Source organism: Sturnira hondurensis, unplaced genomic scaffold (genome assembly GCF_014824575.4).
Source record: "Sturnira hondurensis isolate 20B ecotype Veracruz unplaced genomic scaffold, ASM1482457v3 Scaffold0008723, whole genome shotgun sequence".
NCBI lineage: Eukaryota > Metazoa > Chordata > Mammalia > Chiroptera > Phyllostomidae > Sturnira > Sturnira hondurensis.
In genome coordinates this window covers 933,499-953,264 of record NW_028081354.1, presented here as the reverse complement: position 1 = coordinate 953,264, position 19,766 = coordinate 933,499, and the positions used below count along the sequence as shown (strand labels likewise).

At 50.3% G+C, this 19,766-nt stretch overlaps 2 protein-coding genes across 9 annotated transcripts; one reads left to right on the top strand and one right to left on the bottom strand.

Annotated features, from left to right (window-relative positions):
• The first annotated feature begins 1,392 nt into the window (after nucleotides 1-1,392).
• OGG1 (8-oxoguanine DNA glycosylase) lies at nucleotides 1,393-7,189 on the top strand. Of its 8 annotated transcripts, none has more exons than XM_037055661.1 (8): nucleotides 1,393-1,492; nucleotides 1,790-1,897; nucleotides 2,284-2,531; nucleotides 3,113-3,292; nucleotides 5,240-5,421; nucleotides 6,286-6,436; nucleotides 6,569-6,618; nucleotides 6,858-7,189. In XM_037055661.1, the coding sequence occupies exons 2-8, from the start codon at nucleotides 1,791-1,793 to the stop codon at nucleotides 6,939-6,941; spliced, it is 1,002 nt and encodes a 333-aa protein (XP_036911556.1). In that variant the 5' UTR covers nucleotides 1,393-1,492; nucleotide 1,790; the 3' UTR covers nucleotides 6,942-7,189. The 8 variants fall into 8 exon arrangements, with proteins under 8 accessions (XP_036911556.1, XP_036911558.1, XP_036911559.1 ...); XM_037055663.1 differs by having other exon boundaries at nucleotides 1,409-1,457; XM_037055664.1 differs by lacking the exon at nucleotides 1,393-1,492 and adding an exon at nucleotides 1,499-1,656 and having other exon boundaries at nucleotides 5,240-5,409; nucleotides 6,322-6,436.
• On the bottom strand, nucleotides 7,126-18,012 carry CAMK1 (calcium/calmodulin dependent protein kinase I). Its single transcript, XM_037055657.1, has 12 exons — nucleotides 17,924-18,012; nucleotides 15,914-16,028; nucleotides 13,655-13,786; nucleotides 12,361-12,435; nucleotides 12,106-12,244; nucleotides 11,175-11,301; nucleotides 11,008-11,083; nucleotides 10,234-10,346; nucleotides 9,571-9,649; nucleotides 9,389-9,476; nucleotides 7,504-7,621; nucleotides 7,126-7,395 (listed from the first exon to the last, which is right to left on the bottom strand). The coding sequence occupies exons 2-12, from the start codon at nucleotides 15,994-15,996 to the stop codon at nucleotides 7,313-7,315; spliced, it is 1,113 nt and encodes a 370-aa protein (XP_036911552.1). The 5' UTR covers nucleotides 15,997-16,028; nucleotides 17,924-18,012; the 3' UTR covers nucleotides 7,126-7,312.
• Nucleotides 18,013-19,766: the final 1,754 nt, after the last annotated feature.

Genomic DNA, 19,766 nt, shown 5'->3' with positions numbered 1-19,766 from the left:
AGTTAATAATAGGTCATCTGCACAGACACAGATTTGAAAAATTAACGTGCTTAAGTTCTCACAATTAAGAAGTGGCAGAGCTAGGATTTTTAACTCAGGTCTGTTTGTCTGCAGAGCTGACTCTAACCAGTAACTATGCTGAACTGCTGGAGGAAGAGTCTACTACCCATTCTTTCATGAACTTCAGATACTTCCAGTCCTTTGCCAGTAGGATGATGGTCAAAGTGCTTCAGAGTCACTATAGTTGTGAGTGACTTCCCCTTAACTGGGGACAGCAGCAATGTAGAGGATTTCTCTTCATTCATTCCCAATCCTGGCACCTTCTTTTCCGATTCAAACATTCATTGAAGGAAGGCCTTCCAAGTGCTAGCTAGGTACCTCTGGGCTGACGTGCCAGTGGATGAGACAGTCACAGGGAGCAGTTACCAAGGGTCTCAGAGCTACTGAGGGAGTATAACTGAGATAACCACTGCATTTGACTGATGATACCAAATTCCTGGTACTCCCCACTAGGTATTGTGGGGGGGGGGGGGTACAAAGCTAAATCAGCTGCAAATCTTGCCCTTAAGGAATTTGCAATCTAATAAGGCAACCAAAAATCACTATGGTAGAAAGTTTAAAAAATCACCCAGATAAAAGTGCAGGTCTCCTAGCGTTTTGCGAGTTTCTCCAGAAGAGAAGCAATGACATAATACATCTCTCCTGGGCCTGGCAGCCCGCCCTGGCAACGGGGCCACACACTTCCCTTGCATTGCGAATTGCCTTTCCCACTCCCAGAGAAAGCCCCTCTACAGGCCGTATTCAGCTCATCAGTGTTAGATGGCGGAGTACTGAAGGAAAACTGAGGCCAGAGAACACAGGTGCAGGCGACGGGCGAGGCTGGACGATCTGAGGAGTCAGGCCTCAGGAGTGAAGACTGAGGAGGCCTACGAAGGCGAGCGCGAAGACAGAATCCTCAGGAGGCAGACGATGGGGAGCGTCCTCGCAGGGGATGGGTGGGCCGGAGCTGCGCTCGGGGCCCGTTGGATTCTCTGGGAACAGGGGTTTATGGGAGGAGGGCTGGGGTGAGCGAATAGCAGACTGGAGAGGCTCGGGGGAGAAGGGCTCTCTGGAAATGGCGAGGGGTTGGATTTGGTTGCGTGGGTAGGCAAGCGTGAGAAATTCAGGGCTCCAGAGGACATCAGGCAGTGATGACAGAGGCCGAGGGCGCACTCTGAGCCGGGTCTGTGGGGACAAGCCGGCCTACCTAGCGCAAAGGAAAGGCCCAGAGCGAGCCCGCAGCGAGCCCGGCGCGCGCTAACCGCTGAAGCGCCTGGAGAAGACCCACCCACCTCTGCCGCGCCCGTTTTCATTGGCGCCGCCCATTTCCACGCGGATTGGCTACCTCTGGATTCAATAAACAGGCTTGAGCCCTGCTTCCTGTAAGAGCGAGGTCAGGCTCTGGAGAAGCCGGAAGAGTGTGTTTGCGGAGACCTCGTACGGCAACTCGGTGGTACAGGAGCGACCACCCTGGGGTCGTGGAGGAGGGGAGGTTTAGGGCAAGACGTGGGACAGAGTGGAAGGAACGCCACTTTAGTGACGAGTGAGGGGCGGGGCCTGCGGGAAGTGGAGGAATTAAATGAGATTGGGCAGCCTTCAAACTGATAGAGAACTTGGGTAAAGCCTTCAGGTTCTCGATCTCGGTGGGAGTGGTCTGCTGGCGGCGTGTTGAGCTGGTTCTGAGTGGCTGTGGCCATTATGGGGCGGAGACTGATAAGGAAATAGTATCCTGCTCTGTTTTGCTCGGTAGCATGGGACATCGTACACTATACTCTGTTCCGTCCCTATGGGCCTCAATCCCCTGTCCACTCTCTGAGCTACGCCTGGACTTGGTTCTGGCTTCCGGACAATCCTTCCGGTGAGTGACCATGGCTCCTGACTAAGCATTGCAAGCCTGGGGTGCAAGGGAATGTTGGATATAATGGAAGAAACCTTAGGGTACAAAAGAGGAAACGGAGGCACGGTTGTAGAGCCTGTTAGCTCCTTTTTTATTTTTAACAATCCGGTAATTGTTGGAGGGGTGGAAAGATGGTTGTCGCCCATTAGCTCTTTTATAAAGTGGACGTAGTAAGCCTGTGCGGTATTATCGTAAGGATAAATGACATAATTGATGTACAAGAAAGCACTTTTATTTTACAGTTCATTAATCAGTTTTGTATGTGGAGAGGTTGTAAGATGGGAGGGCCCCAAAGGGTGCAGAAAGGGAAACTGAATATTACAGCTGCCCTGTATGTGGGGGCTCAGGTGGAGGGAGCAAAACCCCGCGCACTGGAGTGGTGTGCTGGCCGACCAGGTATGGACACTGACCCAGACTGAGGAGAAGCTCTACTGCACTGTGTACCGAGGGGAAAAAGGCCAGGCTGGGAAGCCCACAGGAGAAGAGTTGAAGGCCCTGCGCCAGTACCTCCAGCTGGATGTCAGCCTGGCTCAACTGTACAGCCATTGGAGTTGTGTGGACTCCCACTTCCAAGAGGTGGCTCAGAAATTCCAAGGTGAGCACAGAACCTGGGGCAGGGGTTGGGGTTATTATTCAGTTATTCAGTTCCACCATGTGTAAAATGGGGGCTATATCTACCTCATAGGATTTTATGAGGATTAAAGGAGCTAATAACATGTGCAGTATTTAGAATAGTGCCTGACACATAGTAGTTATTTTTACTATTATTATTGCCCTGCTGATCACCATTGTGGAGTGATGAGGATATTAAGCCAAATTCTGTCTATGTGATTGAGAGCAGGTGACATCATTCATTCTGTAAATATTACAGAGCATCTGCTATGGGACTGGGAATACAACAGTGAACAAAATGGACAGAAATCCCAACCCTTACAGTGCTTACTGTATCTGTGGCTTTTTTATCTGTGGAATTTGATGATGACCCATTTCTCAACATGCTGTGAGGAATAAGAGCTCTGGGGTTGCCTAACCTAACAGTGCTGCCTCTCATTCCCCTGGGTGATTCTGATTTACCCTTCAGAATCAGGGGATTTTCTCTGGTGCCTAAGATCTGAAAGTGAGCAGAGGTCACTATTGACAGCAGATCCTCCTACCCCCTGCCTTTCCTACCTCCAGGTGTTCGACTCCTACAACAGGACCCCATCGAGTGCCTTTTCTCTTTCATCTGTTCCTCCAACAACAACATTGCCCGCATCACTGGCATGGTGGAGCGGCTCTGCCAGGCCTTTGGACCTCGACTCGTCCAGCTCGATGATGTCACCTACCATGGTTTCCCCAGCCTACAGGCCCTCGCTGGTGAGTAAATGGGTCTCTGCCCCAAGGTCCACTAACAGCTTTCAAGGTCTATTTAGTTCTCCTATAGTCCCCATCTTCCATCTCAAAGTTTCCTGCCTTTCCAAAGCCTGTCCTCATCCAGAATCACCCTGCTTTGTCTGATCAGTCCCAGTCATACTTTACCCTCCCTATCTGTCCCTGAAATGTCCTCACTACTCTGTGCCTTTTGCCCCATGGTTTAATGCCACTTCAGAAAAACATCCATATTCAATGTACAGTACTTTGGGGTTAAATGCACATGGTTTGTGTTTTTTTTTTTTTAAGAGAAATTATTTAGAAAGTCTCAGAGGTACCTGACTAGTGTTGCTCAGTGGATTGAGTGCAGGCCTGTGAACCAAAGGGCTGCCGGTTCAATGCCCAGTCAGGGCACATGCCTGGGTTGTGGGCCAGGTCCCCAGCAGGAGGTGCAAGAGAGGCAACCACACATGGATGTTTCTCTCCCTCTCTTCCTCCTTCCCTTCCCCTCTCTCTAAAAATAAATAAAATCTTTAAAAGAAAAAGTCACAGAGGTAGAACAAGTGAGCTGTAGAAGAAATGGGCTCAGGGAACAAGTTACAGAGGCCAAATAAGGGTGCTTGGAGCTTAGGAGAAAGAGGCAAGAAAAACGCGCTTTGTGGGGAAGGAAAAGTGCAGGCATGCTCCAGAGAGAGCTGCTGCACACGCGTCTAGAAACAGACTGCCTGAGTCTGAATCTTGGCTCTGGTACTGATTACCCTCTCTGTGCCTGTTTCTTCATCTGTTGAATGGGAGAATAACCTATCAGAGTTGCCACAGGGTTAGGTAAAGGAATGCACATACTGCACCTAGCACAGAGCTTGGTATATGAGAAATATGCAGAAAATTCAAGTTGCTGTCTCCATAGTGAACCCAACAGCTTTGTGCCCAAGAACATACATTCTTCACAGCAACCCTGTGAAGCAAGTTTTGTTTTTTAAGAGAAGGACATTGATTTGTTGTTCCTCTTATTTATGCATTTATTGATTGTGTCTTGTATGTGCCCTGACCGGGATCAAATCTGCAACCTTGGCATCTGGGGACAATGCTCTAACTAACTGAGGCAAGTTTTTACAGAGACAAGTATCTCAGTTGGCAGATGTAAGGCCTAAGTGAGGGGAAGTGCTTGGGGGCTGCATAGCAAGAAGACAGCCTGCCTGGAGAAAAGAAAATGTTTTTGGTGCTTAGAAACCCAATCTCAGGCCTCAGCTTGCAGCTTAGTAGTCAGAGAAATTCATTCACTTCTCCAGGCTTCTCTTAACTCATTTGTAGGATGGGAATAAGGGTTCTTATCTGGAAGGGTTTGAAGGGTGAATAAAGCTATCATGAGGCAGGTTTAGAGCACAGGCATTGGTGTCCCAGACCTGGGTGCAGATCCCATCACTGTGTCCTTTTGTGGGCAAGTTACTTAACCTCTTATAAGCCTTCATTTTCTCTATCTGTGCAATGGCAAAAACAACAGTAGTTTCTTCAGGGTCCTTGAGAAAAGTAAGTGTGATAATGTACCTAAAGCATTTTGCTTGTGTTTGTTCCCTAGCACTTGATCATAGAAGCTGTTGCTATTATTATGACTATTATTTTAGATCATGGGTGTAAACAGCCCTTGGAAGGGTTAAGAAACTCAATTGGGGAGTTTCTTCAGGGCAGCAATCCTTCTGAGTCCCTGTTCCAGTGCCCAACACATAGTAGGTGCTCAGAAAACATTTGTAAAGGTGTAGAACCTAGGCCCTTAGCCCTGTTCTTTGCACATGCAAGTGTCCTGGGATCTCAAAAAAGTGGTGACGTGGCAGAAGGATGCTAAGGGTGCTAAGGGAAAGCATTCATTTGGCATGGAAGGCTCACACTAGCCTAAGGGCATACAGGATTTGAAGATGCCTGACACCTGCTTCCTTTCCTATCCACACTCCCCCTTAGGGCCAGAGGTGGAGGCTCAGCTCAGGAAGCTGGGCCTTGGGTACCGTGCCCGCTTTGTGAGTGCCAGTGCTCGGACCATCCTTGAGGAATACGGCGGGCTTCCCTGGCTTGAGCAGCTGCGCAAGGCTCCCTACGAAGAGGCCCACAGGGCCCTCTGCACCCTTCCTGGGGTGGGCACCAAGGTGAGGCCCTAGTGGGGTAGGAGCTACCCTTACCACCCATGTGGAGAGTATCAGAAGGCCTGAGAGCTGGGTGCAGGCTACTATCCATGTAGAGGGTAACAAGGCAGACCTGAGAGCTGGGTGCAGGTTCAGCTTCTGAAGGCAGAGCAAGAAGGAGAAAGGATACAAGCAGATATTTTATTAGAGAAAATGCAAAATGGCTGTATAGGACATTGCCCTTTGAATGCATTTGTAGAAAGGTCAGGTATATCTATACACTGCTATATGTATGCAGAAATTTCTAGAAGGAACCACAGGAAACAGTAGTGGTTACCTTTGGGAAGACAAATTGCAAGATATTTCTACTTTTCATCTTATTCTTTTCTTGAAATTATATGTACTTATAAATCTTTTTATTCAATCTTAACAGGGTTAGCTAGCATCAAGATGATTGGGAATCTGGCATTTATTGTTTTCTTCTGTATACTTCTGTGTAGTTTAAGAAATGAATTTTTACCTAAGGAACTGTTTTTAATGGGCTCTGAACTTCACTCTAACATTAAATCTTTGTTCTGCTTCTTCTGAGCCATGTAACTTGGGCCAAGTCCCTTCACCCTTTAGAACCTCAGTTTTCTTGTCTGCAAAATGAAATATAGTATGAGCTTCTTTCCAGGTTATGATGAGAACCTGGCCTACACAGATGTTCACATAGAAGCAATCTCATCACAGCTATTTTGAAAATTACTAGTAGATGGCCTATATCGAGATTATAGAATAACAGTAACCTCAAAGTGGAGGAGGAAGTAGCTGGCTTTGGGGCTAGAAGGAGGATGCTGCCTGGATCCTGTCATTCCTCCTCTGTGGCTCACTCTGTGTCCATCCAAGGTGGCCGACTGCATCTGCTTGATGTCCCTAAACAAGCCCCAGGCCGTGCCTGTGGATGTCCACATGTGGCAGATTGCCCAACGTGACTACAGCTGGCATCCTACCACAACCCAGGCCAAGGGTCCAAGCCCCCAGGCCAACAAGGAACTGGGTAAGTGGGGAGATGCCAGGGCTGACAGTAGACTGAGGCAATGGAAACTTCTCACACCTCTCCCTAAAACCCCACCCCTGTGGATGGAAGTGGGAGGGGCCAATTTATTTTGCCTTGTTACTTTTGATTTAGGAAACTTTTTCCGGAGCCTGTGGGGCCCTTATGCTGGCTGGGCCCAAGCAGTGAGTATACCTACCCTTTTTCGCTTCCTCATTCCTGATCACATAGAACTTCTCCCCCAGCCCTGACCCAGGTGACCTTAAAGGATTTTCTACCCTTTGTTCCCAGCCCTGACTCTAGTGGACTTGCATTATCCTGGGCCTACTTCCTAGGAACTCTGTGTCCCCTCACACTACCACTGGCCCCACTCTCCCTAACCTCAGTGTACCTTCTCCCAACACAGACTTCCCCCTGTCCCCAGGTGCTCTTCAGTGCCGACCTGCGCCATCTCTACCATAAGCCACCAGCAAAGCGCAGAAAGAGATCCACAGGGCCTGAAGACTAGGTGGGAGGCACAGGACAAAGGGATCCTCCCAGTACCTTTTCAACTCCATTACCCATTAGTCTCCATCCAGCCTCATGTTGGGAAGAGGGCTCCATGCAACTACCTCAGGGGGCAGGAACCCTCAATTCAAGCAACTTGCACAATAGTGTGGGGTGGGAGTTATCTGGACAGACAAAGCTACCTATGGTTTTATCCTCTTCCCTTTATTACAAGAAGGAACAATAAAATAGAAACATTTGTATGGAAAATGCAGTGGAGGCGTGGTAGGGAAAGGGTGGGGTGGGGCAGGGTAACCCCAGTTCAAGGAGGGAAGGGGAGTAGGCTGCCCCCATCTCTCCCACACAGGGTATCCTGACCCTGGAGCCAGAGTCCTAGAGGTGAGGGGGCAGTCTGGGGGACATTTCCGGGCCCGGCTCCACACAGCAGTCTCGACAGCAGCAGCCAGCTGCTGACCCTACATGAGAAGAGAAAACAAACTTGGCTATGGAAGCAGACCCTCCACTCCAACCTGGTCACCTCTTCATGGACCACCCACGCCCTTCCACAGAGCCCTGATCCTCACCCCCAGCTGCTGGTGTCAGCAACTCCCCGTGGCTCGCAGTCTGTCCCTGCCCCTCCTGGCTGGTGCCCAGATGTAGCTTCCTCATGTGCCGCACCACAGCCGTGGCATTGAAGGCTTGCTGTGGGGAGAGGGGGGAAAAAGGGACTTTTGAAAAAGTGGGAGACCATGGGGCAGTGTCTGGCAGGGCAATTCTTGCAGTGGTCCCTTCTTTTTTAGGTATTAAAGATTGGTCCCCTAAAACCACCTGAAATATCTGCAAGGCTTTATTAAATGCAGCCATATTATATATATGCACATATATAAAGAGTATATATTAACAGATACATAACTGTTTTTTCAATTTTAAAATTTTTACTTTTTTTTTTACAGAGAGAAAGGGAGAGAAACATGAGTGTTGCAGAGAAACATAGATTGGTTGCCTCTTGCACACCTCCAGCTGGGTACCTGGACCACAACCCAGGTATATGCCCTGACCAGGAATCAAATTGGCAGCCCTTCAGTTCTCAGGCCAGCACTCAATCCGCTGAGCCACACCAGCCAGGGCTATGTAGCTTTTATATATAATTAATTCATATTCACATGATAGCAAACAATAAGCATTGTGTCAAGCATCATTCTAAGCACTTTACATACTAATTCATTGAATTTTCACAGAAGTCTCTGAGGGGAGTCCTGTTAGTATCATCACTGTCAAAGGAGGAAACAGGCACAGAGGTTCAGTAACTTGCCCAGGTTTGTATATTATTCAGTATCTCCAAGTAGATGTCCCTGTCCACTCCTCACGTTCACCATATCCAAAACCAAAGTCGCCCCCCAAAGATAAGTTTCTGCCCCTCGGATCTCCGTCTCAGTGATGGTACCACTGTCCACCCTATCTTCAACCAAAATTTGGGGCCAGCCCTTGACATCCTGAGCCCAGCATCCATCCTATCATCACTTCTTGTCAACTCTACCTCCTAATTGACTCCTAGATCAGCCACTGTTCTCTGTTCCTGTTGCCCCTGTTCTGGTCCAGCCTTCACTGTCTCCTGCCTGTACCTCTGCCACAGCCTCCTGAGGAGACTTGGCCTTCTCTCTGTGCCTCTCTCTATTGGTTGAGAGCCTTTTCAAAAGGGCAAGTTCCTGCTGAAAATCCTGGGGCTAAAATCCTTAATCATCATGATTAAGTCAGGGCCCCATTGTGGCACTTGAGACCCTGAGCAGCCTGGCCCCTATTTGCATATCCAGCCTGGGCTGCTGCCTCAGTCACTCAGTCCCCACTGCCCCCAAAGCCCTTCCAGTCTAGTCAGGCTTAGCACTGGCACATCCTTGTATGGCCACACTCTTGCCCTAGGCCCTTTGCACATTGGTCCCCTCTGCCTTAGACATTATTCTACTGTGCCTGGCTAATTCCTACCCAGCTGTCAGGTCTTTATATGCCCCTTCCAGGACCCTGTGGGTTGGATTTGATGTCTCCTTAAGAATTATACACTTTTCCCTCTAGATTTGGAGGTCAGGGACCCTCACTGGAGTAGAGTAGGTGGTAGGGAGCATTGAATGAATGGATGAGAAAGGTTCTTTGGCCCTGGCCTGCACTGCTTGGTGGGCATTGTCCCTCGAAGTGAAAGATCGCTGGTTCAATTCCCTGTCAAGGCACATGCCTGGGTTGCAGACCAGCCCCCCAGTTCAGGGCGTGCAAGAAGCAATTGATTGATGTCTCCCTCTCTCCCTCCCCCTCTCTCTAAAAAATAAACAAAATCTTTTTTAAAAAAGAATTTCTTTAGTAAGCATTTTTGAGCAGTTACTTTGGGCCCAACTTGGTGCTAGGTGTTGTGCAAGCTAAGGCCTTGGGGGTGGGGATGAGTTCTGGGTAGACTGGGACCCAGGACTAGGGACATGGGCTCACCTTCCACTTGCTCTTGGCAAAGTTCTTCTTGATCTGCTCGCTCACGGACTGGTGAATATTCTTATCCAGAGCTGTATCTCCTGCAATCCTAGGGTAGGGGTGTGTGGAAGTTTATCTGTGAGGCAGAGCAGGCCTGGGGGCCCTGGGCCCCACCCTAGTTCACAGGTTATCAGAGTTCTCACCATGGATGCTGCAAGGCCTGCTCACAGGTGAACCTCTTTTCTGGATCCTTCTCCATTAAGTGCCGGATGAAGTCTTTGGCTGAACCCCCAAGACAAAAGCAAAGATGGAAAGAGCATGGCAGTGCCTGTGGACAGCCCCAAAACAGAACCTACCTCCTCAGTTCTGGCCTGGTGTCCAAGCAAGACAAGAGGCCAGATCTGTCCATGCACCGCCCCACCCAACCTGTTCTATTCTCTTAAGCCCTCCATCCACCCCAGCCTTCCATCTGTCTTCTTTTTCCCCTTAAGAAAAACTTGTTCTTAGAAAAGGTTCTACTCAGTGTATTCACACTGATGTGTAAATGATTAATAATGGTTTCACAGGTTTGCGTCCTACTAGGAGGCACAAAAGGACAGATGAAAACTTTTATGTGGTGTTTTAGGCATTAGGAAATCAATGGGGGAAGTATCTTCAAAAATACTATGTTTGAAGGCAAAATGAATAAATGCCTACAGGTTTGTCAGATCAGGGCCAGGCAGAGGGAAGAACCTGGGGTGCGTGTCTCAGACAGCTCTTGGTCTGGGGCTGGGGAGCTGACTGAAGGAAGGCAGTGAGGAGGCCCCCAAAGCATGAGGAAAGCACTAGAGGCAGGGCCCAGGGGAAGAAGGCAAAGCCCCAAATACCAGAGTCAGAGATGTCGTCCCAGTAAGGAGAGTCAAACTCGTACTCGGCCTTCAAAATCTGTTCAAAGAGTTTGGCATCATTCTCGTCATAGAAGGGGGGGTAACCGCAGAGCCTGGGCAGGGAGAAACTCATCCTCATTTCCATTTTCAGTGTACACACTGGCTCCCGATGGAGCTTTGCGGCAGTCCCAGGGGTCAGGCAAGACCCACAGGAAAGAGTTCCCCCTTTTACAAAGGGGGTTTGGTAGATCTACCCCTCTCTGCCTTATTCACTCCTGTCCAGCTCCACTTTCTGTTCCTTAATATGTCACCATCTTCCTCGGGGCCTTTGCACTTGGTGTTTATGTCTGGCTCCCTCGCTTCATTCAGGATGCCAGTCAAATGTCACCTCCTTGGAGAGGACTTCCCTAACCTTTTCATCTAAAATGGCATCCATTCCGCTCTCTCTACCCTACTTCATTTTTCTTCATAGTACTTTTTAACCACTGGACAATATTCTATGGATTTATTTACTTGTTTATTTACTTCTCTCTCGCCTACTAGAATGTCTGCCTCCTGAGGGCAGAAACTTTATTTTGTTCTCTGCTAAATCCTCAGTGCTTGGTACAGTGCCTGAAACATAGTATCTATTGAATGAAGTAATATTAGTCATTGATTGGTAGATAAAAATGTGGATGGCAGGAAGGAAGAAATAGCAGAGGGGAGGAAGAGGACACAGAGTAGGGGAGAGGAGAAGTCTGGAACCATGCACCCAGTGGCCAAGCCCCCACTCACAGGATGTAGGCAATGACTCCGATGGACCAGCAATCCACTGCCTTGCTGTAGGGCTTCTGTGCCAGGACCTCAGGGGCTGTGGAGGAGGAGGACATGATGGTGACAAATCTGCCCTGCAGCTCCTGGTCCCTCCCTCTCCCATGGCCTCAGCCCAGGTCCTTCCGCACCCACGTATCCCGGGGTCCCACAGGCCGTGGAGAGTACACTGCTGGGGTCCTCCATTTTGGAGAGGCCAAAGTCGGAGATCATGATCTTGGAGTCTTCCTCCAGGCTGTAGTACAGCAGATTCTCTGGCTTAAAGGGCAGGAGGGAGTAGAAGGCACAGTCAGAGGCTGTCCAAACCTTCTGTTTCCCCAAGCACCCCTGGGAAACAATGGGACCCCCAAAGCTGCTGTGGCTTCACAGATGCTATCACAAGAAACTCATGGAAGTTCTCAAGGAGGTTAAAAGTTCCAGAAAGGACAGGGCTATGAAGATGTGGGACGGAATTTTCTGTAAACGTCAGGTATTTATTGTAAAACCCTAAAGAAATAATTTTGGAAAACCTACTGTGTGCCACAACTTGACTAGCACTTGATTTCACTTGGGTTTCACCACATCCCTACCTTAAGATGAGGAAACGGATGTCTTGAGAGGAAAGTCTATACCTAGTGACTTGCCTGAAAACCTACACTTAGGGAGTAACAGGGTCAGGATTCAAACTCAGTTCTGTCTCACCCCAGATCTGGTCTTCTAGACTGGAATGAGATGTGCTACGACCTGTGAACCCCATCATAATCTGAGAAGTAGGATTTCAGGGGTTTCTGGCTTCATTATGTTTTGCTCTTCCAAGTTTTCTACAAAGAGCAAGTGGGACTTTTATTATCAGAAAAAGACATAAGACATTACTTGGATGATATGACAGTAGAGTTCACCTTTGTTTCCATTTGCTTGCCCGAACTGGAGTGGGAGAAGGCAATTTAAAGCTTACAAGTTCTGCTTTGTAGATGGGAAGCGAAGGTTCAGAGAGGGGGTGAGAGTTACCCAAGGCCACACAGTGAGGAGTGTGCAGAGCCCCCATCCCTGGGTGCCCCAGGTCACCACGCCCTCACACCCCACCTTGAGGTCCCGGTGTACGATGCCCAGGTCGTGCAGATACTTGACAGCATCCAGCACCTGAAATATAAGGCGGCTGGCATCCCGCTCCGTGTAGAAACCTTTTTCCACGATGCGGTCAAACAGCTCCCCTCCTGACACCCTGCAGCAAGGGACAGGGCAGTCTGGCCAAACGAGCGAGAGAAGCAGGAGAGGTAGGGAGGGGGTGGCAGGGAGAGGTGTGAGGAAGGGTCAGTCAGAGGCAGGTGGGCTGCTCACAGCTGCATGATGAGGTAGAGGTGGCCCCCACTCTCATAGATGTCATCCAGGGCAACAATGTTGGGGTGCTTGATCCTGAATGGAGAAAAGAGGTGGTTCAGAGCTGAAAACAGTTCAGCTCCCTTCCCACCCTCACCTTGAAGGACCACCGCCTGAGAACCTGGGTAGGATGCACCAAGGATCTGGATCCCAAAGGCAAAAAGCTGAGTCACCACAATTGATTACAATGTGTTCAAAGGCGGAGAGCACTGAGGTAAACACAAGACTCTAAATAACTAGACTTGGGTCCAAACCTGCCTCTGCTGTGTGCTATTTGGGGGCAAGTGTCTCACCTCGCAGTGCTGATCAGTATTGGATTTAAGTTTTTTTTCTGTGTTGATAAATCTGTCAGCCTGCATGAGACCAGAGGCTTTATCCTGCTCACCACCGCTCCTCCAGCACCTGGGGCAGAGCAGGTGTTCACGAATATTCATTGAATTGAGTGTAACCTCTCCAAGCTTCAGTTTCTTCATCTATAATATGAAGCCAATGATAGTACTTCCTTCAAAGAGTTGGGGTGAGGGTTGCATGACATAATAAACAGGTAAGTAAGGAAGATGCTTCATATAGTGCCTGGCACATCATAAATACTCAGTAAACTAACCATGACGGTGACTGACCTCGATGGAAGATGGCTTTGCCATAGACTTGCCGTGTGACCCTGGACAAGTCCTCTGCCTTCTCTGAGCCTCAGTTTCCCCACCCCTACCACCAATAGTGGGAATGATTATTTTGTCCCTGCAGGATGGTTGGAAAGCTCAGGAAAGAGACTGAAAGTGAAGATTCTCTATAAACTTTCCAGTGAGGCAGCAAGTTTCATATTGGCATGAACAATTCATAGGCCAGGTGGTGATGACTTAGTTAGTGGGTCAGCACATAGGCATTTTCGAATTTGCTGAGTGGTTTATTACGTGGGGGAACAAGGCATGTCTGGCAATAACACCAGCTGAGATGAATGGTTTCAAGCCCCGTTCAAGGACTGACCTTCAGACCTGACTGAACAGATTAAACCTCTGTAAATAAGCAATAACATATCAATGGCATCTGTCATGTTAGCTATTGTGCCAGGCACTTGAAAGAAAGGGTTGCTAATGCTCCCCACAACTTTGACAAGTGGAGATTATTGCCCCATTTTATCAATGAGTAATTTGAAGCTCAGAGAGGTTAGATGATTTGCCCGAAGCAGGGGTTGGATGAGGATGGGAAGGGTCAGGGCAGGGTCAACCTGGGCAAGCACAGGCTACGGCTCACGCACTTGTGCAGCACAGCAATCTCGTTTTCCATGCTGCCCTCTTTGCCCTCCAGAGCCTTCTTGGCGATGCACTTGATGGCCACCAGCTTCTGAGTCCTTTTATCCTCTGCCAGGATTACCTCTGAGAAGGCCCCCCTGCATGGAGAGGGGATTCATGAGACAATGAACTGGAACCCCAACTTCCCTCCAGCCTTTCCTCTTTTTCCTGTGGGTTGTGTGACCACCTCAGGACCAAGGAGGTGGAATGAGTCTCCTTTCATCAATTATCCATCCTTTATTGTCAATCAGAATAGTCTGTGCCCTGGCCACAACGATGGGGTCATGTGATGAAAGCCAGTTTATTGGCACTTTGAAAATGAGGTACTCTTTTGTGCTAAGCTGGTAGAATGTAAACCTGGGGCTAATGGTAATCATCTTTGCCATCACTTGGGGAGAACCTGCTTGAGAATGAGGCCAGTACAAAGGAAATCACGGAAATGGTCCAAGACAATTTCCTGATAACATCATGTGAGCCCCTGGGTCCAGCCATGCCTGAAGTTCACACACTGGGTTTTTTTAAATTATGTGCTTGATTGATTTCTTTTTCTGCTAAAGCCAATTTGACTCATGGCTAATTTAACAACCTTTAGAACCTTTAAATACCACCAGCATCACCTAGGAACTGTTTAGAAATGCAGAATCTCAGGCCCCACCCCAGACCTACTAAACCAGACTCCATATTTTAACAAGATCCTTGGATGATGTGTATGCTCACTGAAGTTTGAGAAGCAGTGCTTTATAACAGGCTTGTAGTAGAAAGGAACAAATTAAACTCAGTTGCACTGAAATTCACTGATTAAGGAGGGTTTACTACACTATAAAGATTTTATTTATTTACTGTTAAAGAGAGTGCATAAGATTCATCGGTTACCTATTGCATGCCCCCAAATAGGGACCTGGTCCACAACCCAGGCATGTGCCCTGACCGAGAATCAAACTGGTGACCTTTTGTTTGCAGGCTGGTGCTCAATCCACTGAGCCACACCAGCCGGGGCTAGAGTATTCTTTCTGTTACTTTTATTTATTTTTTTAAAAGATTTTATTTATTTATATATCTTTAGAGGGGAAGGAGAGAGGGAGAGAAACATTAATGTATGGTTGCCTTTTGTGCGTCCCCTGCTGGTAGTTGGCCTGCAAAGAACCGGCCTGCAACCTAGGCATCTGCCCTGGCTGGGAATCGAACTGCAATTCTCTGGTTCGCAGGCCCGCGCTCAATCCACTGAGCTACGCCAGCCAGGGCTCTTTCTGTTACTTTTAGATAAGAAGTCATAAGTCAAAAGCATCTCCCATGGTGAAATCTCAATCATCAAAATAGCTAGTGACGGTGTAGCCTCATTGCTGGTTTCCAGTCCTGTCCCTCTCCAGTTTACCCTCCATGCTAGGGCCAGAGTAACTGTCCTGAGTTGCAAACTTGTGAAAAAGTCCAACATCTTTCTATGGCCCATGGGATAAAGTCCAGCTTCCACGGCTTGGCTTTCAAGGCCTTGCATGACCCATTCCCATTTCTTCCCCAGCCTCTGACTATAAGCTCCACCTAACTCTACCCCTTTCCACACAAATTACACCTCTAAGCCTTTGCTTATGCTATCTTTCTGCCTGGAATGCCCTCCTCTTTCTCTGACAAGTGCACTCCTACTCATCCTTCAATACCCAGCTCTAATGCTTCCTTCTCCAGAAAGTGTTCCCTCAGGCAGAAGCCACTATTCTATCTGGGCTCTAAGGAATCCTCATTCCCTTCTTTAATTGGAACTCAGCATGTACCCTGATGTCATTTTCCGTGTGTCTGTCTCCCTCATGTGTCTGGGATCAACATGAGGGCAAAGAGGTTTCAGCTTTTTCTGGACTCCCAGCACTAAGAACAGAGCCTTGGCCAGAATCCGTCCCTAGACATAGGCCAGAACTCCTAGCTCTTGGGAACAAGTTGAATAAACTGACTCCTTCACTCTTCCTTCCCTACTTCCTTCTTTTCATAGGAACCCAAAGCTGTGGCAAGAGCAGCCCCAGTTCCATCCACTGTCACCAGAAATGAAAAGCCAGTATTGGCCATGGCAAGGCTGCCAGAGGGCCTGGGCTATAGGAAACAGGAAGTAGTGATTAACTGGCCAGAGGAAGCACCACCCTGGACTCAGCCTCCCCAGCGAGCCAAGTCCAAGAGTAAGGACCTTCCCAACCTCACCCCTCAGCTCAGGGACAGCCCCCATTCTCTCCTGCCCTGAGACTCACGTTCCCAGAACATCACGGAAGTCATAAATGTCCCTAATGTCCTCCGCCTGCTTCCAGCTGGGGCCTTCCACTGCCCCAGGCATGGCCCACTGCCCCCTGGCCGTAGCCAGGGCTCCTGGAAAAGGAAATGGAAGGATAAAACTCAGTAGGGCTCAAACTTCTATGTGGTAACTTACTGGTAGCCCCATTCAGTCATTCAGCCTGCATTTTTTCATTCTTTGATTCGTTTACATGACAAAATCATTCAACAAACATTCATTCATTCACCAGTCATTTATTCTAATTAGCAAATTCTTATGGCTAGAGGAAAATCCTTTATGACACCAGAAAAATTCTTCAACAAAGTCATTCACTCATTCATTCATTTTATTCAGCTTACCTCCCAGTTTCTCCCTCTCTAAATCCAAATACCCCCAGGAGACTCTGGGCTCCCAAAGGACAACAGAAAAGACCCCAGAGCAGCTTGTAGAAGCACAAAGCCCAGGAGGATCCCCCTGTCCCCAGAACAAGCAACGTTCCAGCCCCGCCCTGGGAATTGCAGAGGTGTCTCCTCTCCCTCCTCCTTCTTCGCACCGCCCAGCCTCTTGAAAATCAGGCTTCCGGCAGCCTGGGCTTCCAGCAATATCTCAGCCACGTTTTTAAATAGCTCGTTCTTTACTGTTGCCACGGCAACAGCAGCCACAGCTGGAGCTCACCAGGATTCCTATTTTCCCCCTCCCACCTGACTCCCTATCTGGGTCTCAGCAGTCTGAGAAATGGTCCCACCCAGCCCATCCCCTCTTGATCAGAGTCAGAGACTTCACCTTACTCTGATCTGGCCTATACCTTACTCTGTTGAGACCTGTGCAGGAGAGGGTGTGAGTGCTTTCTCCATTTAATCAGATGGTGAATGGGAGACAGAAGCTGGCGATCAGCAGGAGCTGTGTCTAGAGTTTCCCAAATGACCCCTCGCTGGGGCCTCAACAAAGTTTTCTAAGAGCAAAAGCCTGAGAGGGCTCCTTCCTATATTGGAAAGACTGCCCTCCACTGGTCCTTCTAATGTGCAGCCTTAGTGGGGCTCATTCAGAGAACAAAGCCTTGCAAACCCATCCCAGGGCCACAAAGGGTGAGGTTGAAACAGAGCCCAGCATGCTGTGTGACTTCAGGGAGGGCACTTTCCTTCTCTCTTTCCTTTGCAGAAGAATGTGGGGAAGGTCCTCTGACTAGAGTTCCTGGTGAGAGATCCCTCGCCTTTGATGGGACCTGCTTTCCATGGGGGCCTGGCCAGGTATGCAGCAGTGGCAAGCCATGGTGGGACCTCAGCACCAGCCACCTCTTCAGGAAATTAGACTTGATGGTAAGCTCTAGAGGCAGAGTTTTCGAATCCACCTGGAGGCCTGACATATACAACCCCCATAGTTCCTTACATATCCCTGCACCCAGACACACCACCTCAAGCCCCACCCACACCTCTGAGTGCAAACACCTGCCCTCAGATCCAGCACCCTCCACACTCAGAAACCCGGACATCCTATAATATCGGTACACCCAAACATCAGCACATATGTCCAAACACATTATCCCCCAGACAGCCTCACACCTAAATACCGCTCCCATAGATCCCTCTCACACCCTGAAGCACACATCTGTGTACACCTAGGCCAGATGACACCCAGAAACACACACATACCCCTCATCTGTATACCAGACATCCCGGATTCACTCATTCCCTTTACCCTCCAGTTCCTGTACACCCCAGAAGCTCTTACACTCCAAACCGAACCCCAACAAATTATACGCCTTACTTCAAACATTCTCAGTACACAACCATATACCGCCCCCCGTACTACCTTTTGAGCCACATAAGAGCATGCACAGCACCTGGACACATATCTGCAACAAAAACACTGATTCCCAGACATCCCCACCCATAAGGACACACTTACACACCAGCACGCCACTACTCTGCATATGATCCGCATGCCTGTGCTAACGTTAGCACACCCCAACCCGGCCCCGACACATCTCTACCTTCAAATGCCCAGTCCTTCCATTCGGGCCCAGCTGCTTGCACGCGCGCGCGCGCACGCGCGTGCACACATAGCCCCCCGCCCCCCCTTCCTCTATTTATCCAGTCAGTTCCCCACCAGCCCGCCTGACACCTGCTGTGTCTGGGGCACCGGTCAGGGGAAAAGGCCCACCCAGCCCTGCCCATCCAGAGTCCAGCCCGCCCTAGCACTCCGTCTCATCCTTGGGGGAGGGCATCCAGCGGCNGCGCGCGCGCACGCGCGCGCACACACAGCCCCCCGCCCCCCCTTCCTCTATTTATCCAGTCAGTTCCCCACCAGCCCGCCTGACACCTGCTGTGTCTGGGGCACCGGTCAGGGGAAAAGGCCCACCCAGCCCTGCCCATCCAGAGTCCAGCCCGCCCTAGCACTCCGTCTCATCCTTGGGGGAGGGCATCCAGCGGCCGTCGGGTCCCGCCGCCCTCCTAGACGTGCAAGGGCGAAGGCGGGACGGTCCCGCGGCCGTACCTGTGGCTGCCCCGCCGCGGGGCTGGTTGGGAGGCCGGCGGTGGCTGACTCTGAGATCCCGCCACGGTCCGCCGCCCGCCCGCCTGCTCTCTCGCTGGGGCTCGGCTCGGGCTCAGCTGGCTCCCTCCGCCCGCCTGCGGCTCTGATGTCAGTAGAGGAGGAGCCTGGGGCGGAGGGACGGGGGACGAGGAACCCGGAGGCGAGACTCGGCTCCCCGGCTGGGGAAGAGGCGCGCGGGGGCGGGGGTGGCGGGGGTACCCCTAGTGCAGGTCAGATCCTCTGCTGGGTCCTCCGGCTCTTTATCTCCCGTAGGGCCCCCATTTCACAGAGGAGACAACCTGAGGCCCAAAGAGATGAAGGGTTCAAAATCAGCAGTTGGTCAGAGGCAAAGCCGCATCCGAACCCGGTCTGGCTGACGCCGGCGGCTGGCCGGCTGGCCGGCTTCCCTCCGTCCTCGTAGAGTTGCTCTCAGGCGGGTCTGGGAGCCCCCTTTCCGGCCCTGCGGCCCCGTTTCCCCTCCTCTCTCTACTACCCCAAACCCAGTGCCCAGGAGGGAGCCAGGTCCCTCACAGGGCTCAGGAGACTGTTGAGGACAGGGCGATGGGGCAGTAGGGGAAGAGTAGGCAATGAAGAGAATCGAGGCAGTTGTAACGGGTGACGAGCCCACTTGACAAGTGGGGGAAAAAGGCCCGAGGTCCCTCAGCAAGGCGGAGCTGATGCCCCAATTCCCTACACCTCAGGGTGGTGCCCAGAAGGACGGGCTAGGGAGGGAAGGGGGAGTTGGGGGAGTTGAATCAGGATCCTGGAGGAAGCTGGAGAGGACCAAGTGCCACGTGACTGGACAGGCGCCAGGGGCTGATGGTTGGAGGGGAGGGGCCCCCACCGCTCCTGGGGCGGCAGGCAGGCAGGCAGGCGGCCAAGGGACCTAGCCGAGGTCCTCTTGCGCAAGGCCTTCCTTGGGAAGAAATTTGGTGTGCAGTGAAGGAAGGGGGAGCAGCTCGCAGGAAGCGGGGGTAGGGCTGGACTGCGAGGATCCAGGAGGGCACACTGCCTCAGACCCCAGCCCCATTCCACCTCAGTCCCCTCCCAGTGCCCTCTCCTCCTTCCTGAATTCCCGCATTGTCCAGCTGGAGATGGGAAGAAGACAATGCTTACTGCAACTCAGTTTCAACTGGCCTTTTCCTCTTAATTCTCTGTACTGTGTCAGAGGGCAGTCCATTTATTATGTCCAGTGTGCAGATGAGTGAGGAAGATGGCTGAGGTTCCTAAAAAGGCTTTAGAGATTGAGTTACCTAGGTCACTCTTTACCTCTCTGAGCCTCAGTTTCTTCATCGGGAATA

What these genes read in the sequence shown, in the direction of transcription:
- OGG1 (XM_037055658.1), top strand. Translation starts at nt 1,619, where the DNA reads ATGAGATTGGGCAGCCTTCAAACTGATAGAGAACTTGG. An exon ending in GCTTCCGGACAATCCTTCCG is followed by an intron (nt 1,898 to 2,283) that starts GTGAGTGACCAT and finishes GTGGGGGCTCAG; the next exon opens with GTGGAGGGAGCAAAACCCCG. An exon ending in ATGCTGGCTGGGCCCAAGCA is followed by an intron (nt 6,619 to 6,857) that starts GTGAGTATACCT and finishes CCCTGTCCCCAG; the next exon opens with GTGCTCTTCAGTGCCGACCT.
- CAMK1 (XM_037055657.1), bottom strand. Translation starts at nt 15,996, where the DNA reads ATGCCTGGGGCAGTGGAAGGCCCCAGCTGGAAGCAGGCGGAGGACATT. An exon ending in TTCCGTGATGTTCTGGGAAC is followed by an intron (nt 13,787 to 15,913) that starts GTGAGTCTCAGG and finishes CTCTCCATGCAG; the next exon opens with GGGGGCCTTCTCAGAGGTAA. An exon ending in CTCTACCTCATCATGCAGCT is followed by an intron (nt 12,245 to 12,360) that starts GTGAGCAGCCCA and finishes CCCTTGCTGCAG; the next exon opens with GGTGTCAGGAGGGGAGCTGT.